Source organism: Trachurus japonicus, chromosome 6 (assembly GCF_045865225.1).
Source record: "Trachurus japonicus isolate A0001 chromosome 6, Traja_1.0".
In the NCBI taxonomy this organism is placed as follows: Eukaryota; Metazoa; Chordata; class Actinopteri; order Carangiformes; family Carangidae; genus Trachurus; species Trachurus japonicus.
Window position 1 is genome coordinate 1,055,542 of NC_140912.1, and position 14,239 is coordinate 1,069,780.

The 14,239-nt window shown below is 41.7% G+C and overlaps 1 protein-coding gene across 1 annotated transcript in view; it reads left to right on the forward strand.

The window, feature by feature from the left end:
• LOC146985308 (cyclin-dependent kinase 17-like) overlaps window positions 1-14,239 on the forward strand; it is a 37,716-nt gene that overhangs the window by 13,807 nt on the left and 9,670 nt on the right. Inside the window, exons 3-5 of the mRNA XM_085778206.1 lie at window positions 8,491-8,655; window positions 9,399-9,532; window positions 13,182-13,307. Of these exons, the coding sequence (XP_085634332.1) occupies window positions 8,491-8,655; window positions 9,399-9,532; window positions 13,182-13,307 (425 nt within the window). The remainder of the gene's footprint in view (window positions 1-8,490; window positions 8,656-9,398; window positions 9,533-13,181; window positions 13,308-14,239) is intronic.

Here is a 14,239-nt window from a genome sequence, read left to right on the forward strand (position 1 = left end):
GTAGATTTCTGACAGGATTATATATAGACGTGATTCACTCCACATTCATACTCTTTGTGAGGTTGCAGCAGTTGTGGATTTTTATATTTACAGTTGCAATACTTATTATTGTTACTGTGGCAGATAACTCATTCAGGGTTTAGTTAGATCTATCTGACACAAAGACAGGGAGGGCTCCAGGTCACACATCTACGAAATGTGAAAGATAACACCAATACGTCCTAGGCTGTTGATTCAAACAACAGACTAACATGTTGTAACATTTCCAGCACAATTATGTAATAAAGTGCGTGTCTAACATGGGATTTAGTAGCAGAATTTTAATGGACTGCATATATATAGGACTTTTATCCAAAGCCAAATCCGAATTTTATCTAACACTGACCCAGAATCAGAAAGTGGTGGTAACTGAACGTAACTGCTGAATGTTTGCACTTAGGGTTTATAACACGTGTATTTTTGTAGCATCAGCTCTCTGTAAGCAGCATACGAAACTAGATTTTAACACCTTGGGTGTCATGATTGACTTTAGTTGTTAATTTAAGCTTTTAGTCTTGGTGTTTTATTACTGAAGCAGATATTTAAGGCCCAAGTATGTAACTTATTTGGCTTTTTAGTAGCAAAAATCAAACGTATTTCACTGAAGTTGAATCACACCCACATACAAATGAAAGCTTTCTCGTACCTTAGAATGAGTTGTTACAAGTCGTTACAAATACATAAGTGGGTCTCTGGCGACGCACCGAACCGAGGCGGCCATGTTGCATCGCCATTTTTTACATTGAGTGTCAGTGTGACCGTAGGTAAGCAAGGAAACTCACCAGAGCTGTCGGCTCGGGGAGAAAGTTTTCCAGGTAGCGCCTGTTAAAACTGTCACCACTGTGTAGTGTGAGGAAGGATGGAGGCACTGATGTTGCATTCAGGTGCAGTCAGGCAGACGGCCGTCGGCAAACCAACCGGATGTCATTTTACTCCACCAGAGAAAGACGGTAAAACGTGGGTCAGGTAAACAATACATCACCATGACAACATATTGTCACGCCTGTATTGTTTTGCCTCGTGCTGGCGGACCACTTGTTTACATAAACGCTTGTTTATCCTGTTACATGCAGCGTCTGTTGTCTGTCTGACGTCTGCCCCATTTCACGTGAATGCAACATCAAGAATACGTTCAGATATGCAACCGCACCGCTAGATTATACCTTTAAAGACAAAGCTGTTCTTCTTTTACACTGTTCATTCAGCTCAGAGAGTTTTATATTCATCCTACTCTTTTTTTTTTATTATTGACAGGTCGGTCCACATGACATGACATTACTCTTTATTCACTTTTGTGTAGATACAGGCGTACTTACCGTAGTTGGTTACATCATTCACTCCCATCCCACTGAAGGCTGTGGCCTTTGAGGCGTCAAAATAAAAGCAGAGCAGCACAGCGGCTTATCTCTGCTGATATCCACTAAACCTGCAGGGAGAGGGAGCATGCCTTGGTGTTCCACCATGTAGTTGCCATGGCGCTCAGGGTCTGGAAACATTCTAGAGTTTCCATGACATCGCCACGGCGACTTGGATGACTTAGTGAAACCAGCCGGGCTTCTTGATGCATACCCTCCTCTGTTTTCTTTTATTTCTTTTTTTTTTTGCATCTTTCAGCTCTTCTTCCTCTCTTTTGGCCACCCCGAGTTCTCTCCAAGCTTCTTTCAGGCTTGTCCTCAGTTTCCTCTTCTCGTCTTTTGTCTGAATGAGAAGTTTTTTCTTCCCCTCTTCAATCAGTCAGATCGTCCAAGTCCGCCCCCCTCCCCACCTCCCTCTGAGAACTAACTGGGCTTTGTAAAGAGCTTTTTGTGTAGTGATTAACACCAGGTTTGGCCAGAGTGTTCTGTGCTTAGTGAGTGGGGACACAGAAACATGTTGTGTGTCTGTGTGTGTGTCTGTGTGCGAGAGGGAGCTTGCGTGAGGGGGTTTTAGCAGCCTGTGTAGCAGTAAGTGGGGTAGAGAGGAGACAGAATGGAGTAGCCAGATGAGATGTGATCTGAACTCTGATTGGGGAACGCGTTCTGGTCCTGATCTGATTATGTAACACGTAGAACGCGGGCCAGCGGCGGCAGCAGCTGCACAGAGATAAGAGAGAGGTGGCATAAGGACCTGGATATTACATGGGGGGGGGGTTGTGTATTTGTCTGTTTTCATGGGAAATCGAGGAAACGCTTCATACACTGTGCAAATATCTGAGGAGGCTTTCGATAAATAACGCCATGAATAGTTTCTATTTTGATGTTAACATACAAAGTGCAGGAGTCAAGTTTTTGATGTGACCATTATTAAAACAGTATTTGTTTTTCTCTGTACACTTGTACACAGTTTTCAAGGTAGTTAGTAGACAGTCAGTATCTTGGAGAACTGGCCACAGTTCAGTTATGTCTGTCAGTGTCTTCATGTGATCCCTGACTGAGTGGGTGATGTTGGGATCAGGACTGTGCAGAGGTCAGATCATCTGTTGCAGGACTCCTTGTTCTTTTCGCTGATGATAATTCTGTCTCCAGCTGTACGTGTGTGTGTGTGTGTGTGTTGAAGGTTGTTGTTGTTGTGCTGCAGAATATTCTTTCTGTGATGAATAAGACTCTAAACATCTAAACTGCCTAAAGCCTAGTTTGCACAGTAATACACTTCTCATTGCATTACTGTGTCATGCGTTGAGGTGTCAGTCTGTGCAAAACAAATCCAAAAACAAACTAATAAATAAATAAACAAAATACATTTGTGACACACTCAGAATATTAGGACATAACCAAATATGTGACATGAGTGCTGTTACACTGTGGAATCTGTTTGTGTAGCTCAACAAGACCTGAACACCCCGTGTACTCCAGATTAGCTCCGAGTCTTGTGAACTTAATTTTCATGATATGATTTAAATCAGAGAAACACAGAGTCGGTCGGTCGACAGTGGAGACGGAGCCACAGTCACTGAGCTCAGCAGATGATGTGGTGTTGCTTCAAAACTCACACACTATGATAACGATGTAGATAGAAATGATGCGTTATGAATGTGCAAGTGCATAGCTTCTTATCTTATTTCCCGTCTCTGATTTGTTAAAGTTTAAGATAAATTTTGACAGTTGACAGGTGCCGTGTTTCTTTCTAGCTCGGAAACCAGACCCAGCGACTGATGACAGACCAGTCGCAACATTTATCTAATCAGGTGTAGGAAGGAAAGTGCATTCATTCATCCACTACAGAGCCCCAAACAAACACCCACTGAGGCGAGGAAGACTACAGTGACTATGTAGCATTTTAACTAGGGCTGTGTATTGGCAAGAATCTGCTCATATGATACATATCCCAAAGGGGCTTGATGCTAGGATACATTGAGATACTGTAAGCAAAGTGATGTGTTACAATTTATTTGACGGTATTCCCTAAGAACTAAGAAGAGACTACGGTATATGCACAACAAATACAGTTTACTTTTACACATTTATACCTAGATTTCACAGTTTCTTTCTATTACATTCTACATTATTCTTAAAGTGCACAGAAAGGATCAGATTAAAGAAATGACATTTCTAACCAGTGTTGTTAATATAATACATGGTCGTTAAACATCAACAAAACAACGCTTTTCATGCAGTCTGAGCAAAGGAATCAGTGCCGTCAGTCACAGGCTCAAATACAACACAAAACCACTGTCACCACCAATTATTAATAAAATATCAATACAGTGCTGCAAAGAATTAATAAATTTCAAAATTTTAACAAGTTGATATTGTCTTAGTCCTAGACTCTTTAAAGAGGTCTTTCCCTCTGTAGGTCCATCTGTCCTCACGGTTATAAACAGTAGCCTGTACTCTGCAGTTTTCCCGAAACAGTTTAAACATGCAGTGGTCCAGCCTCTGATTAAGAAACCAGCCCTGGACCCCACAATCCCTGCAAACTTCAGGCCTATTTCTAAGCTGCCATTTCTTTCAAAAATCCTTGAGAAGATAGTGTATAGTCAATTAATGGCCTTTCTGGAAGAACACAATATTCTCGAAACATTCCAATCTGGTTTTAAAAATCTCCACAGTACAGAATCAGCCCTACTAAGAGTTTTTAACGATATATTTTTAGCTACCGACTCTGGGGACAGTGTGATTCTTTTACTTTTAGATTTAACGGCAGCTTTTGATACAGTGGACCACAAAATTTTAATTTCTCGTTTAGAACACTGGGTGGGTATTAAGGGCTCAGCATTAGAGTGGTTCCGATCGTACTTAGCAGACCGAACTTTCTGGTGATTTTATGTCTTCCTGTGCGCCCCTCCCATGTGGGGTACCACAAGGTTCGGTCCTAGGCCCTCTTCTGTTTTCACTATACCTGCTCCCACTGGGGTCCATCCTACGCAAACATAGCATATCCTTCCACTGCTATGCAGATGATTGCCAGATTTACCTGCCCCTCAAAAAGAATAATGCATCTTCTTTGAAACCACTTTTTAAATGTCTTAATGACCTAAAGGCCTGGATGGCACTCAACTTTTTAAATTTTAACGAAAATAAAACTGAGGTGATGGTTTTTAATGGCACTGCTGGGACTCCATCCATTGATCTAGGTTCACTAGCCCAATACTCAAAACCTACTATCAAAAACCTTGGGATAAAAATGGATCCTGGGCTAAACCTTGACAGTTGTGAAGTCAAGTTTCTTCCAACTGAGGCAGTTGGCTAAAATAAAACATATTCTCTCAAGGCAGCACCTAGAGATGACCATCCACGCTTTTATAACTAGTCGGCTTGACTATTGTAATGCCTTATATGTAGGGGTTAGCGCATCCGCCATCACCCGTCTTCAGATGGTACAAAATGCTGCTGCACGCCTTTTAAGTGGCATAAATAAACGTGAGCATATTACCCCCATTTTAACTGCGCTACACTGGCTGCCCATTCGCTTTAGGATTCATTTTTAAATTCTTTTATTTGTTTTTAAGTCTCTTAATGGCCTTGCCCCACCATACCTTTCTGAGCTGTTAGAACCTTACGCTCCTACACGCCCCCTCAGGTCAGCTGACCAGCTGCTCCTGAAAGTCCCGAAAATGACCACCAAACTTAAAGGGGACCGCGCTTTTTCAGTTGTGGCACCAAAGTTATGGAACGACCTGCCTCTTGATATCAGACAAGCTCCATCGCTGCATGTTTTTAAAAAGCGCCTCAAAACTCACCTGTTCTCCATAGCCTTTGACCCCGTTTTTAACTGATGTCTTTTATTCTGCTGTCAGTTATTTATTGTTTGACTCACCTATGCGCTATGTTTTAATTGTTTATTTGTTTTGTATAGTGTTATTTTAAATGCACTTTATTTTATTCTTTATTATTTTCTGTTGTGTTTTATGTACTTTTTGTGTCTTATGCCAATTGTATATTTTGTGTGTGATTTTGTACAGCACTTTGGTCCACTGGGTTTTTAAAGTGCTTTATAAATGAAGTTGGTATGGTATGGTATGGTAGACCAGGGTTTTTATGAAAAGGATGGAAATATTTGGAATATTATTATTTTTAAATAGTTCAAAAAGATATCTCTCCACAGTCCCTCCTCGTTCGTTTTTTTTGCCAAAAAAAAATATAAAAAATCCTCTTCTACAGTAAATGTTTGTATGGCTTTTTACACCTTTATCATGATAGGACAGTTTGAGAGACGAGAATGACATGCAGCAAAGGGCTGTGAGTTGGATTCAAACCCTGCAGGCTGCTGCGATTAGGACATGGCCCACATGGGCTATGCTCTACGGAGTGAGCCACCGGAGTGCCCCAATATGTGATTTTTAATTGGAAATGAGAAACTTGCAGCAACAATTTTGATAGTCAATTAATAATTTTCTGTTTTTTTTTCTAAAGAAAAGATCTCACAATCTTCTGGGTGCAACTTCTCAAATCTTAACACTTTCAGATTTCTCTGTCTTTTATGTTAATAAACTGAATATCTTTGGGTTTTGGGCCATTGCTCAGACAAAACAAGATATTTGATATATTGCCACTTGTAGATACTGGGAATTGTAATGAACATTTGCAAGGGTGAGCTTCAGTAGTGAGGCATTAACCTCGTCCATCTCTCACTTGTTCCCATCTCTGTTTTGAACACATGATGTGAGCCGAGTCGTGCTCTCTAATCAATAACCCTGACCATTGTTCCAAACCAGAGAGGAGCAGCTCCAGCTGGACTGTGAAACTGTGTCAATTTGATCACAAAGTTTTAAAAGAAGTTATTGTTGATCCTCTCTGACAAACTGATGTGTGATATATAAAAGGTCAGTGGCCATCTTTGTTTTCTCTGATGGAATTATTGACTGGAGCTGCTGCCTTGCGTCCCGTCCTAATCCTCCCTGTCCTTGCTGCACGTGTCTGACAGGATCTCTCTGTCTGAGCTGCCACTGTCCTGCTAAACTGCTTCTCTGCTTCTCTGACGCTCAGTTTCCTCCCCACAGTCACAGCAGGAGTTTCAGTAGCTACTGCTGCTGCTTTCACCTTCACCTTTTCACAAAAGCCTTCTCTACAACATGGACTATGAGTCATTTTGTGTACATACTAAACACTCATCACAGGAAAGTCATATTCTGGAGAAATCAAAGTGCACTAAGATTAGATCAGCATCCGATCACACTGTGTTTTTATTAGTCTGGGTAATCTCTGTTACTTAGTAACCACATCATGCTGTTTTCCACTGTGTTAAACATTTGACACCACCACAAACTTTAATATCCAGGACCCTTAACTATTGCTGTACACAACCTAATCTTGTGTATTATCTGTTGTATAACAATACATCTGTTATTGTCTGTTTCCAACGCTCTGAGTCGTCCTGGTTTTGTTTCCCTTCTGCTCCACACACTGTCTCCTCTCTAAACCGTGATAGAGAAAATGAAACCTCACTGTCCATTTATAAATCCATTTATAAAAACACACGCTGTAGTCGTTGTTTATCACCCAACTCCATATCTCACTAGGCCGCTGCATTTAACATATTACATGCAACCACAGATTAACAGTTAAATCCACTTATGTAACGACAGTGATTATGTTTATGCAGTCTGGTGTGGAACCAGTCATGTATAGATGCTGCATCAGAAAGCTTCATGAAAAACTCATTGATGTGTGTAAATGAAACTTGTATACTCTGACCTAAATGTTTTTTTTGTTTGAATGAACGTCCCTCATATTTTAGGAAAAAAACAACAACACAGGCTCATTTTAAATCAGAAGTACAGAGTATTAGAATATGAAGGCATAGACCTTACAGCTGGTAGAAAAACCATCCATTATGTGCATTTTAGCTCAAACTCCAATCGAACATGTGCAGGATCTTTGAGGCCAGTACTGATATTTGTCTTCAAGAGGCTGATACATCCACTCCAGTCAAGGCCGCTCTCTCCTGATTGCTCGGTGCGGCTGTGCGGCCGGCTCTACGTAAAGGCCCGCTCATTCCAAGAATGATGGAGGCCACTGTGCTCAGCAGCAGAAATGTTTTTGTAGCCTTCAACACACTCCTGCACCTGGGCTTTACAGCCAGTGTCTTGGTTCTTTGCTCTGTGACACCTCGTGTAGACAGGTGTGTGCCTTTCACATGCTGATATGACCAGGTGTGCTCCAGACAAGGAGAAGAAACATGAATGGGAGCCAGAGCAAACGTTTGTGTGGCTGCAACATGACAATATAAAAAAACTGAAGTGCTCTAAACCAGGGGTTCTCAACTAGTCTCACTCTGGGACCCACATTTTCCCCTGGTCATTAAGTTGCGACCCACTTTTATAGAATTCAAAAGAAGATTTTTTTTTAAAGCCTTTAAAAACTAATTTTGCTCTTTATTGAGCAGAGTGCATTTCAGAGCACATGAATGAAACTGAGGAGGACCATGACAACTGCATGTACGGAAGTGAATAAAAAAATATCAAACTGCACAAAATGGAGACCAACAAAATGATATATTTGACTTCTAATGCATCTCTGCATTCAGAGCATAGTGAATAAATATCAAATTGCACAAAATAAAGACCCACAAAACAAGGTATTTTCACTGCATTCAGGCCACATTAATAAGAAACTGATATCTTTGCATTCAGAGCAAATGGAGCAAATAATAAGAAACTGAGGAGGACCATTACAACTGCATGTGTTCACGTGTCTCGTGTGCCTTTCAAAATAAGTTATTTTTCAAAATAAAAGACATGTCCAACATCAGATGTGTATTAATATTATTTACTTTTTTGACCAGCTGTCTGCGACCCATCCAGAACGGGTCTGTGACCCACTTTTGGGTCCCGACCCACCAGTTGAGAACCACTGCTCTAAACACTGTCTGTAACTGTCAGTGTGTTGATCTACATCAGTAGTTTCTTGTGTCGTGATCAAATTCATGGGTTCTGTTACAGTCAATCAGCCACGACCATACTCGTCTACTCAGAGCTCTGCATCCATATTTTGTCTTCATCAGTGTTTAAACATGCTGTGTGTTCTCCTGCAGAGCCCATGGTGAAGAACGGTCGTCCTCCGTCAGCGCACAGCGTCCACTCCTTCCTCCACCAGTACACAGGCTCCTTTAAAAAGCCGCCGCTGCGACGACCTCAGAGCGTCATTGGAGGAGGCCTGGGGTCTCTCATGGTCATGCCTCGCAACGGCAGTCGCCTCGGTGAGACTCACACACACACACACACACACACACACACACACACACACACACACACACACACAGACACACACACAGACCATGTTTGATATTGTCTTTCCTGTGATTTTTATGCAGAGATTTAAGATCAGGAGCTTTGTTTTGTGTCAATAGATAGAATCTGTGTAGACATGACTACAGTGGATTGGTTTTATTCTAGCACGAGCTGCTGAAACAAATGTAGATTATCCTGAAAACACCAGTCAGCTGAGCCTGATATGTTACGTGTAAAAACACGTGCTGAAACATGCTGTTCCTAGAGGCGTTAGTGCAGACATCCAAAAATATCTGTTCAATCATTCCAGTTGTCACACAATAAACCATTTGTTAAATGAGTCTGAAAGGAATGACACTCTAAAGCAAACCTCAGTCCAGATACAACACTTAAATTAGCATTTAATATTATAAATCTAAAGATGTAAAGACCTGCTTTTACATGTAAGACATGGAAACTGACAGTGTGATGTATGGATTTGTCCTCAGGCCCTGTGGCACTGAAACAAATGAAATCTATCAGATACATCTATTAAAGCGTCTACTCTTCTTGTGTTCGGCATCTCAGCCACTGTGCCAGGGGCTTGATAAGAACAGCTGGGCTTGGGAAAGTGTTTTTTTCTTTCCTGTTGAAGTTAGGAGCCGTTTCCACAGACACCACTTCATCTTTCAACCTCTGATCCACCCTGTTTTTCTTTCTCCCTCCGCTCCAGATATCGTCCATGAGAACTTGAAGATGGGCTCGGACGGAGAGAGCGACCAGGCGTCGGGAACTTCCTCCGACGAGGTGCAGTCGCCCACGGGCGTTTGCCTGAGGAACAGAGGGAACAGACGTATCTCTGCAGAGGTGAGATTTTCCTACTCTGTCTTATTAGACATTCTTTGTCCTTTGTGTGGTCTCTGCGCTCTTTAAAATCCATCGCGTGTCGCTGAATGTGACTCACCGGCTTTGACGTTTCAGCATGTTGCCGTTATGAATCGTGACACATTTATTCGTCGGGGGTCGTACCTGGCTCAGCAGTTCAGCCTCCACTTTGTCACTTTAGGTGTGTGTTAATTAATTCGCTGAAAAGAAAAGGCGTCTCAGCGTCTGACAAAGGGCTTTTTCTCAGCGAGAAACTGCCTTTAATGATGTGTGCATTACAGCTCAGCTCTGTAACTCAGCGTAGGCGTGTTTTCATAGTGTGTCATGACGCGCAAGTCCTCAGCTGCCCACACAACCTCAATGTAAGACAGACACACACGACTCCGCATATTGCACTTATGAACATACTTTTGAAATCTGTTTTATAAAGGTTTCACATTGGCCATCACCTCCACCCCCTCACATACTTCTCTCTCCATAACACAGACTGTTTCAGCCAGATTTTGACATTCCTCCGATGGTTACATAATGTCAACACATTATGGAAAGACTTCCCGTTGTTATTATTATTATTTTTTTGTTTCTATCTAAGAGGGATTTTGTTTCACCAAAAGCCTTTTTTTTTTTTTTTAATCCAGGGCATTTGAGTTTTCATGTATTAAACAGAGTGCAGCGTTCTAATTCTAAAATAATTAAGTTTAAACATTTTTAAGAATGAAAGCGAGGTCGTGTAAAGACAAAGTCATCGAGGCTTTCACCGCGTCATTGCTGAGGTCGATTTAGCCGAGCATATGGGAAGGCAGACGTGCACACAAATGAAGAACCTGATCAAGAGCAAAGGATTTAATCCAGCTGACTGGTAGGGACACATGAAAGGCAGCGAGGAGCAGGAGGAGAGATGACACCGCTGTGTCTTCAGGTACCAGATAAAGACAGATAAAGTGCGCTCAGTGGGGGTTTACTCCAAATCTGCCGACTTCTAACACTGACTTGCATCAGATTCTTTCATTGGTTCCAGCTGTTACTAGAGAAAATCTGATAGATAAAATGACACTTCTTTCATTTGTTGGATAGAAGTTAGAATTCATACTCAAACTTAATTGTTATAGAAGTATATCTGATTTACTGTAGCAACAAGACAGGGCAAATGTTGTTATTACTATACATACATTCTACTGTAACTGAAGGATTTAAAATGTCCTAGAAAACCCCTGTGTTAAATTCTGTCTTTCTTGAAAACAAAGCCAAGATGTGGTCCCTTAAATCCATCTTAATGGCTCCTAATGGGATTCTAGGGAATCGGCTACACAGCAGACCGTCCAGTGTCATAGTGACGGAGAGACAGTGAAAGTGAAGGATGACCCCAACACCTTTTCATTTCACTTTCTATTCTCTTCAGCATCCTTACGCATTCAGAAAAATACATCCAAAGAAATGATTTGTGGTTCAAACTTGTTTTGACAGTTTTGTTTCTGCATTTGTTCTTTACACTTCAACACTTCTGTTTCATGTTTTTTTTTTTATTATACATGTCTCACTAGATGTTCAGTATAGAGGTCTCACATCATGCACATCATGCATACATGGCACTTAAATAATATATATTGTAAAAGTATTGTTATGTATTTTAAAGTGCAGTAGACACTGGCATGTCGCCCGTGAACCAGATGTTGCACAGCACCTGCTGTGTGACTGTGGGTGGAAAGGTCTTGTGGTTGAAGAACACACACTTCCTCTGACAGTGTTTATTGGTCGCTCTGATTGGAGGACCTCTTGGGATTTATGAGCATCTACCAGTAACTAGACCAGCACACCAAGCACATGCAAAGACTGCATGAGAAAAAAAACCCCAACTTTCAACGTGTAGTTAAGCAGCTTACTGCACTGGGGGCTACCCGCACACACAGACATGACACATCACCTCTCGCTGTGTGCCAAGAACGCTTGCAAGCACTGCACCTCACGCTTCCTGTCACTGTTTCACAAACAACCACAGACACACATTCAACAGAATCACACACTCACACACTCTCTCGCAGCCCAACAAACACTTGTTGTCTGTGCCGGCATGAGACGCACGATTGACCGAAGGCTTGTTGTTCATGAAGTGATCCAACAGCGAAATCTCTGTGTGGCTCCAGTTCTTTGTCTCTGCGCTGCTGCTGTGACACTCAGATTAGTGACTGAAGAAGAAGAAGATAAGGAGGAGGAGGAAGGAAGGAAGTTAAGGAGGAAGAGTTAGGAAGTCCCTCGGTCTGGGGTCAGGTAGTGGATTGTCCTTCTCTTGCTGCGGAGGAAGCAGCGCTGTTTTGGGATTACATCACAAGGATTACTTTAATACGGTCCAGATGGGCCCCTGTTGTAACAGATTAGGCCGGGTTGATTGGACAAGTAGAGGAGGGTGGGGGGGTGCAAAGGTCAGGTGATGGATGGCATCACTTGCTCTGAGGACGAACCACCAATCCCGGGCCTGGACACACACACCGCAGAGCAGCAAACTGGATGTACTGTTCAGAAACACAGGCGCAGATGCACATGATAGCAGCCTGCGATCAAGCTGAGCAGCTGTTATTTATGTATCGGAAATTGAAGAATTTGTTTTTCACTGTTCATGAATCTGACCTGAATCACTGGATTCAACAAGAAAAATAATAAAATAAAATATAAACTGAATGATCAGTTCACAGTTGAGGAAAAGGAAAACTAAAGGAAAAAGATGTCTGTCTGTCTGTCTGTCTGTCTGTCTGTCTGTCTGTCTGCCTGTCTGTCTGTCTGTCTGTCTGTCTGTCTGTCTGTGTGTCTTTTTCATGACTTAATAATCACAAAACAATAAAATAAATATAATAATATAATTACAAAAATTATGAACAACACTCACATTAAGTCTCACTGTATTTTCCCCACCTGTAATTAAAGCATTACATTCGGTGAAGTTGACCACAGATCTTAACGAGTTATTGTCGTGGGTCAGCGGACTGCAACTCGGTCACTTTCAGTTACACATTTGTCAATGAGCTTGTTGCTGATTTGTGGACAGTTCAAAGTTGCATGTTGCTGAAAGTGTACTGTGTTACCTCAGAGCGGAGGAAGTCGATTTTTTTAAGCATCTAGAGAGAGACAGAAGGAGAGGGGGGGGCGGATTAACAATAATCTAACAAATAGAGGAAATGCATGATGGGAAGAATCCAGACGTATTGTGAGTGTGTGTGTTTGATTTTATATAACAACTCATTGGGATCATGCTTTAGTACTTTGCTGCTCTGGGAAAGACTTTACCCTGAACTCTTGAAGGCTGCTTTTATTATGTACACAAGTCTGCTTCACAAGACTGTATAGATGCATGCTGCTGCACGTGTGTTTATACACACAGACACACACATACACACTGACTGTACACTCACTGGCCTCTCTGTTGACCAGTGAGGCCTAAGGTCTAATGCTCCTTCTTACAAATTCTACTTGTTTACTCAGGCTCTCTGCCATTTTGTTGTCAATCAGTGGTATTTATCCAGAGCTTACGCTGTTTGCTGAGGGTTTACTCCAGTTTTTACACGGTGTTGACACTGTTTTTAAATTGCCTCTCTTGTTTTCTTTTTTTCTCCCTCCCCCATTTGTGTGTATGTGTGCACAGGACCTGAACAAACGCCTCTCCCTGCCCGCTGACATACGGATACCTGACGGTTACCTGGAGAAACTGCAGCTGAGCAGCCCCCCCTTCGACCAGCCACTGAGCCGGCGCTCCCGCAGAGCATCACTGGTGAGAGAGAGAGAAACTGCTGTAGATAGAGGGCATGGAAAAGTGAGATGGTGATGACAAGACTGACAATGACAATGACAAGAAAGAAATCAGTTGAAAGATGTGACCAAATGACAAGTAGTTAACATCCATTACATTCCCTAATGTCTCTCTGTGTAGTGTAAACTGTCAGTTGCCTGTGAAAAGAGAAAAAGACAAAAAAAAAAGAAAGAAAGTAATTTGGAAAGAAATCAAACTACGGAAATCACCTTTCTGTTTTCTTGCTGCTCTGCTGGCAAGCAAACTTCCTGCTGATGTGCCCTCAAGCAAAACACTGACTCTCCAGGGATGCCACGGTACTCTGCTCTCCGACCAGAGCCAGCAGGAAAAAACAAAACAAAGAGTTCATATCCTCATTAGCTGCATCATCGTACAAACAACATCAAAAGTCTGAGGTTAAAAAAAGGAACACACAGATACACAGACCCGCCGTGACCTGAGAAGAAGTGGCAGCTTCTCAAATCATAGTGAAGATTCAAAGGAACAGTTGTTGTGTTGTCAATTAATAACTTTACTTTGACTTAAAAAAAAAAAGTCAAAAAATCCTTGTTTCAGCTTTGCAACAATGGTTTTTTAGATTTTCTTCCTCCCCTCTGATTAAAACCAAATATCTGAACATGTTACAGTGGTGGTCAGGTAAAACAAGCCATTTGTTTCATGATGTGCATTTTTCTGATATTTGAGTAGCTGAACAATCAAGAAAATAATCAGGCGGAAGAGTTACTAGTAATTATACCTGTTTTTTAATATAAGATAGAGACGGTTTTCACTGTGGAGAAACCTAACCTGATAAAAGGAAACTGCATTTCACACCATCAGTCATTTCTATGTGAACTGTAGAGAAAACTTGGACCGTTCACAATTCAGGTCAGTCTGTTATGTAATTGGTGCAT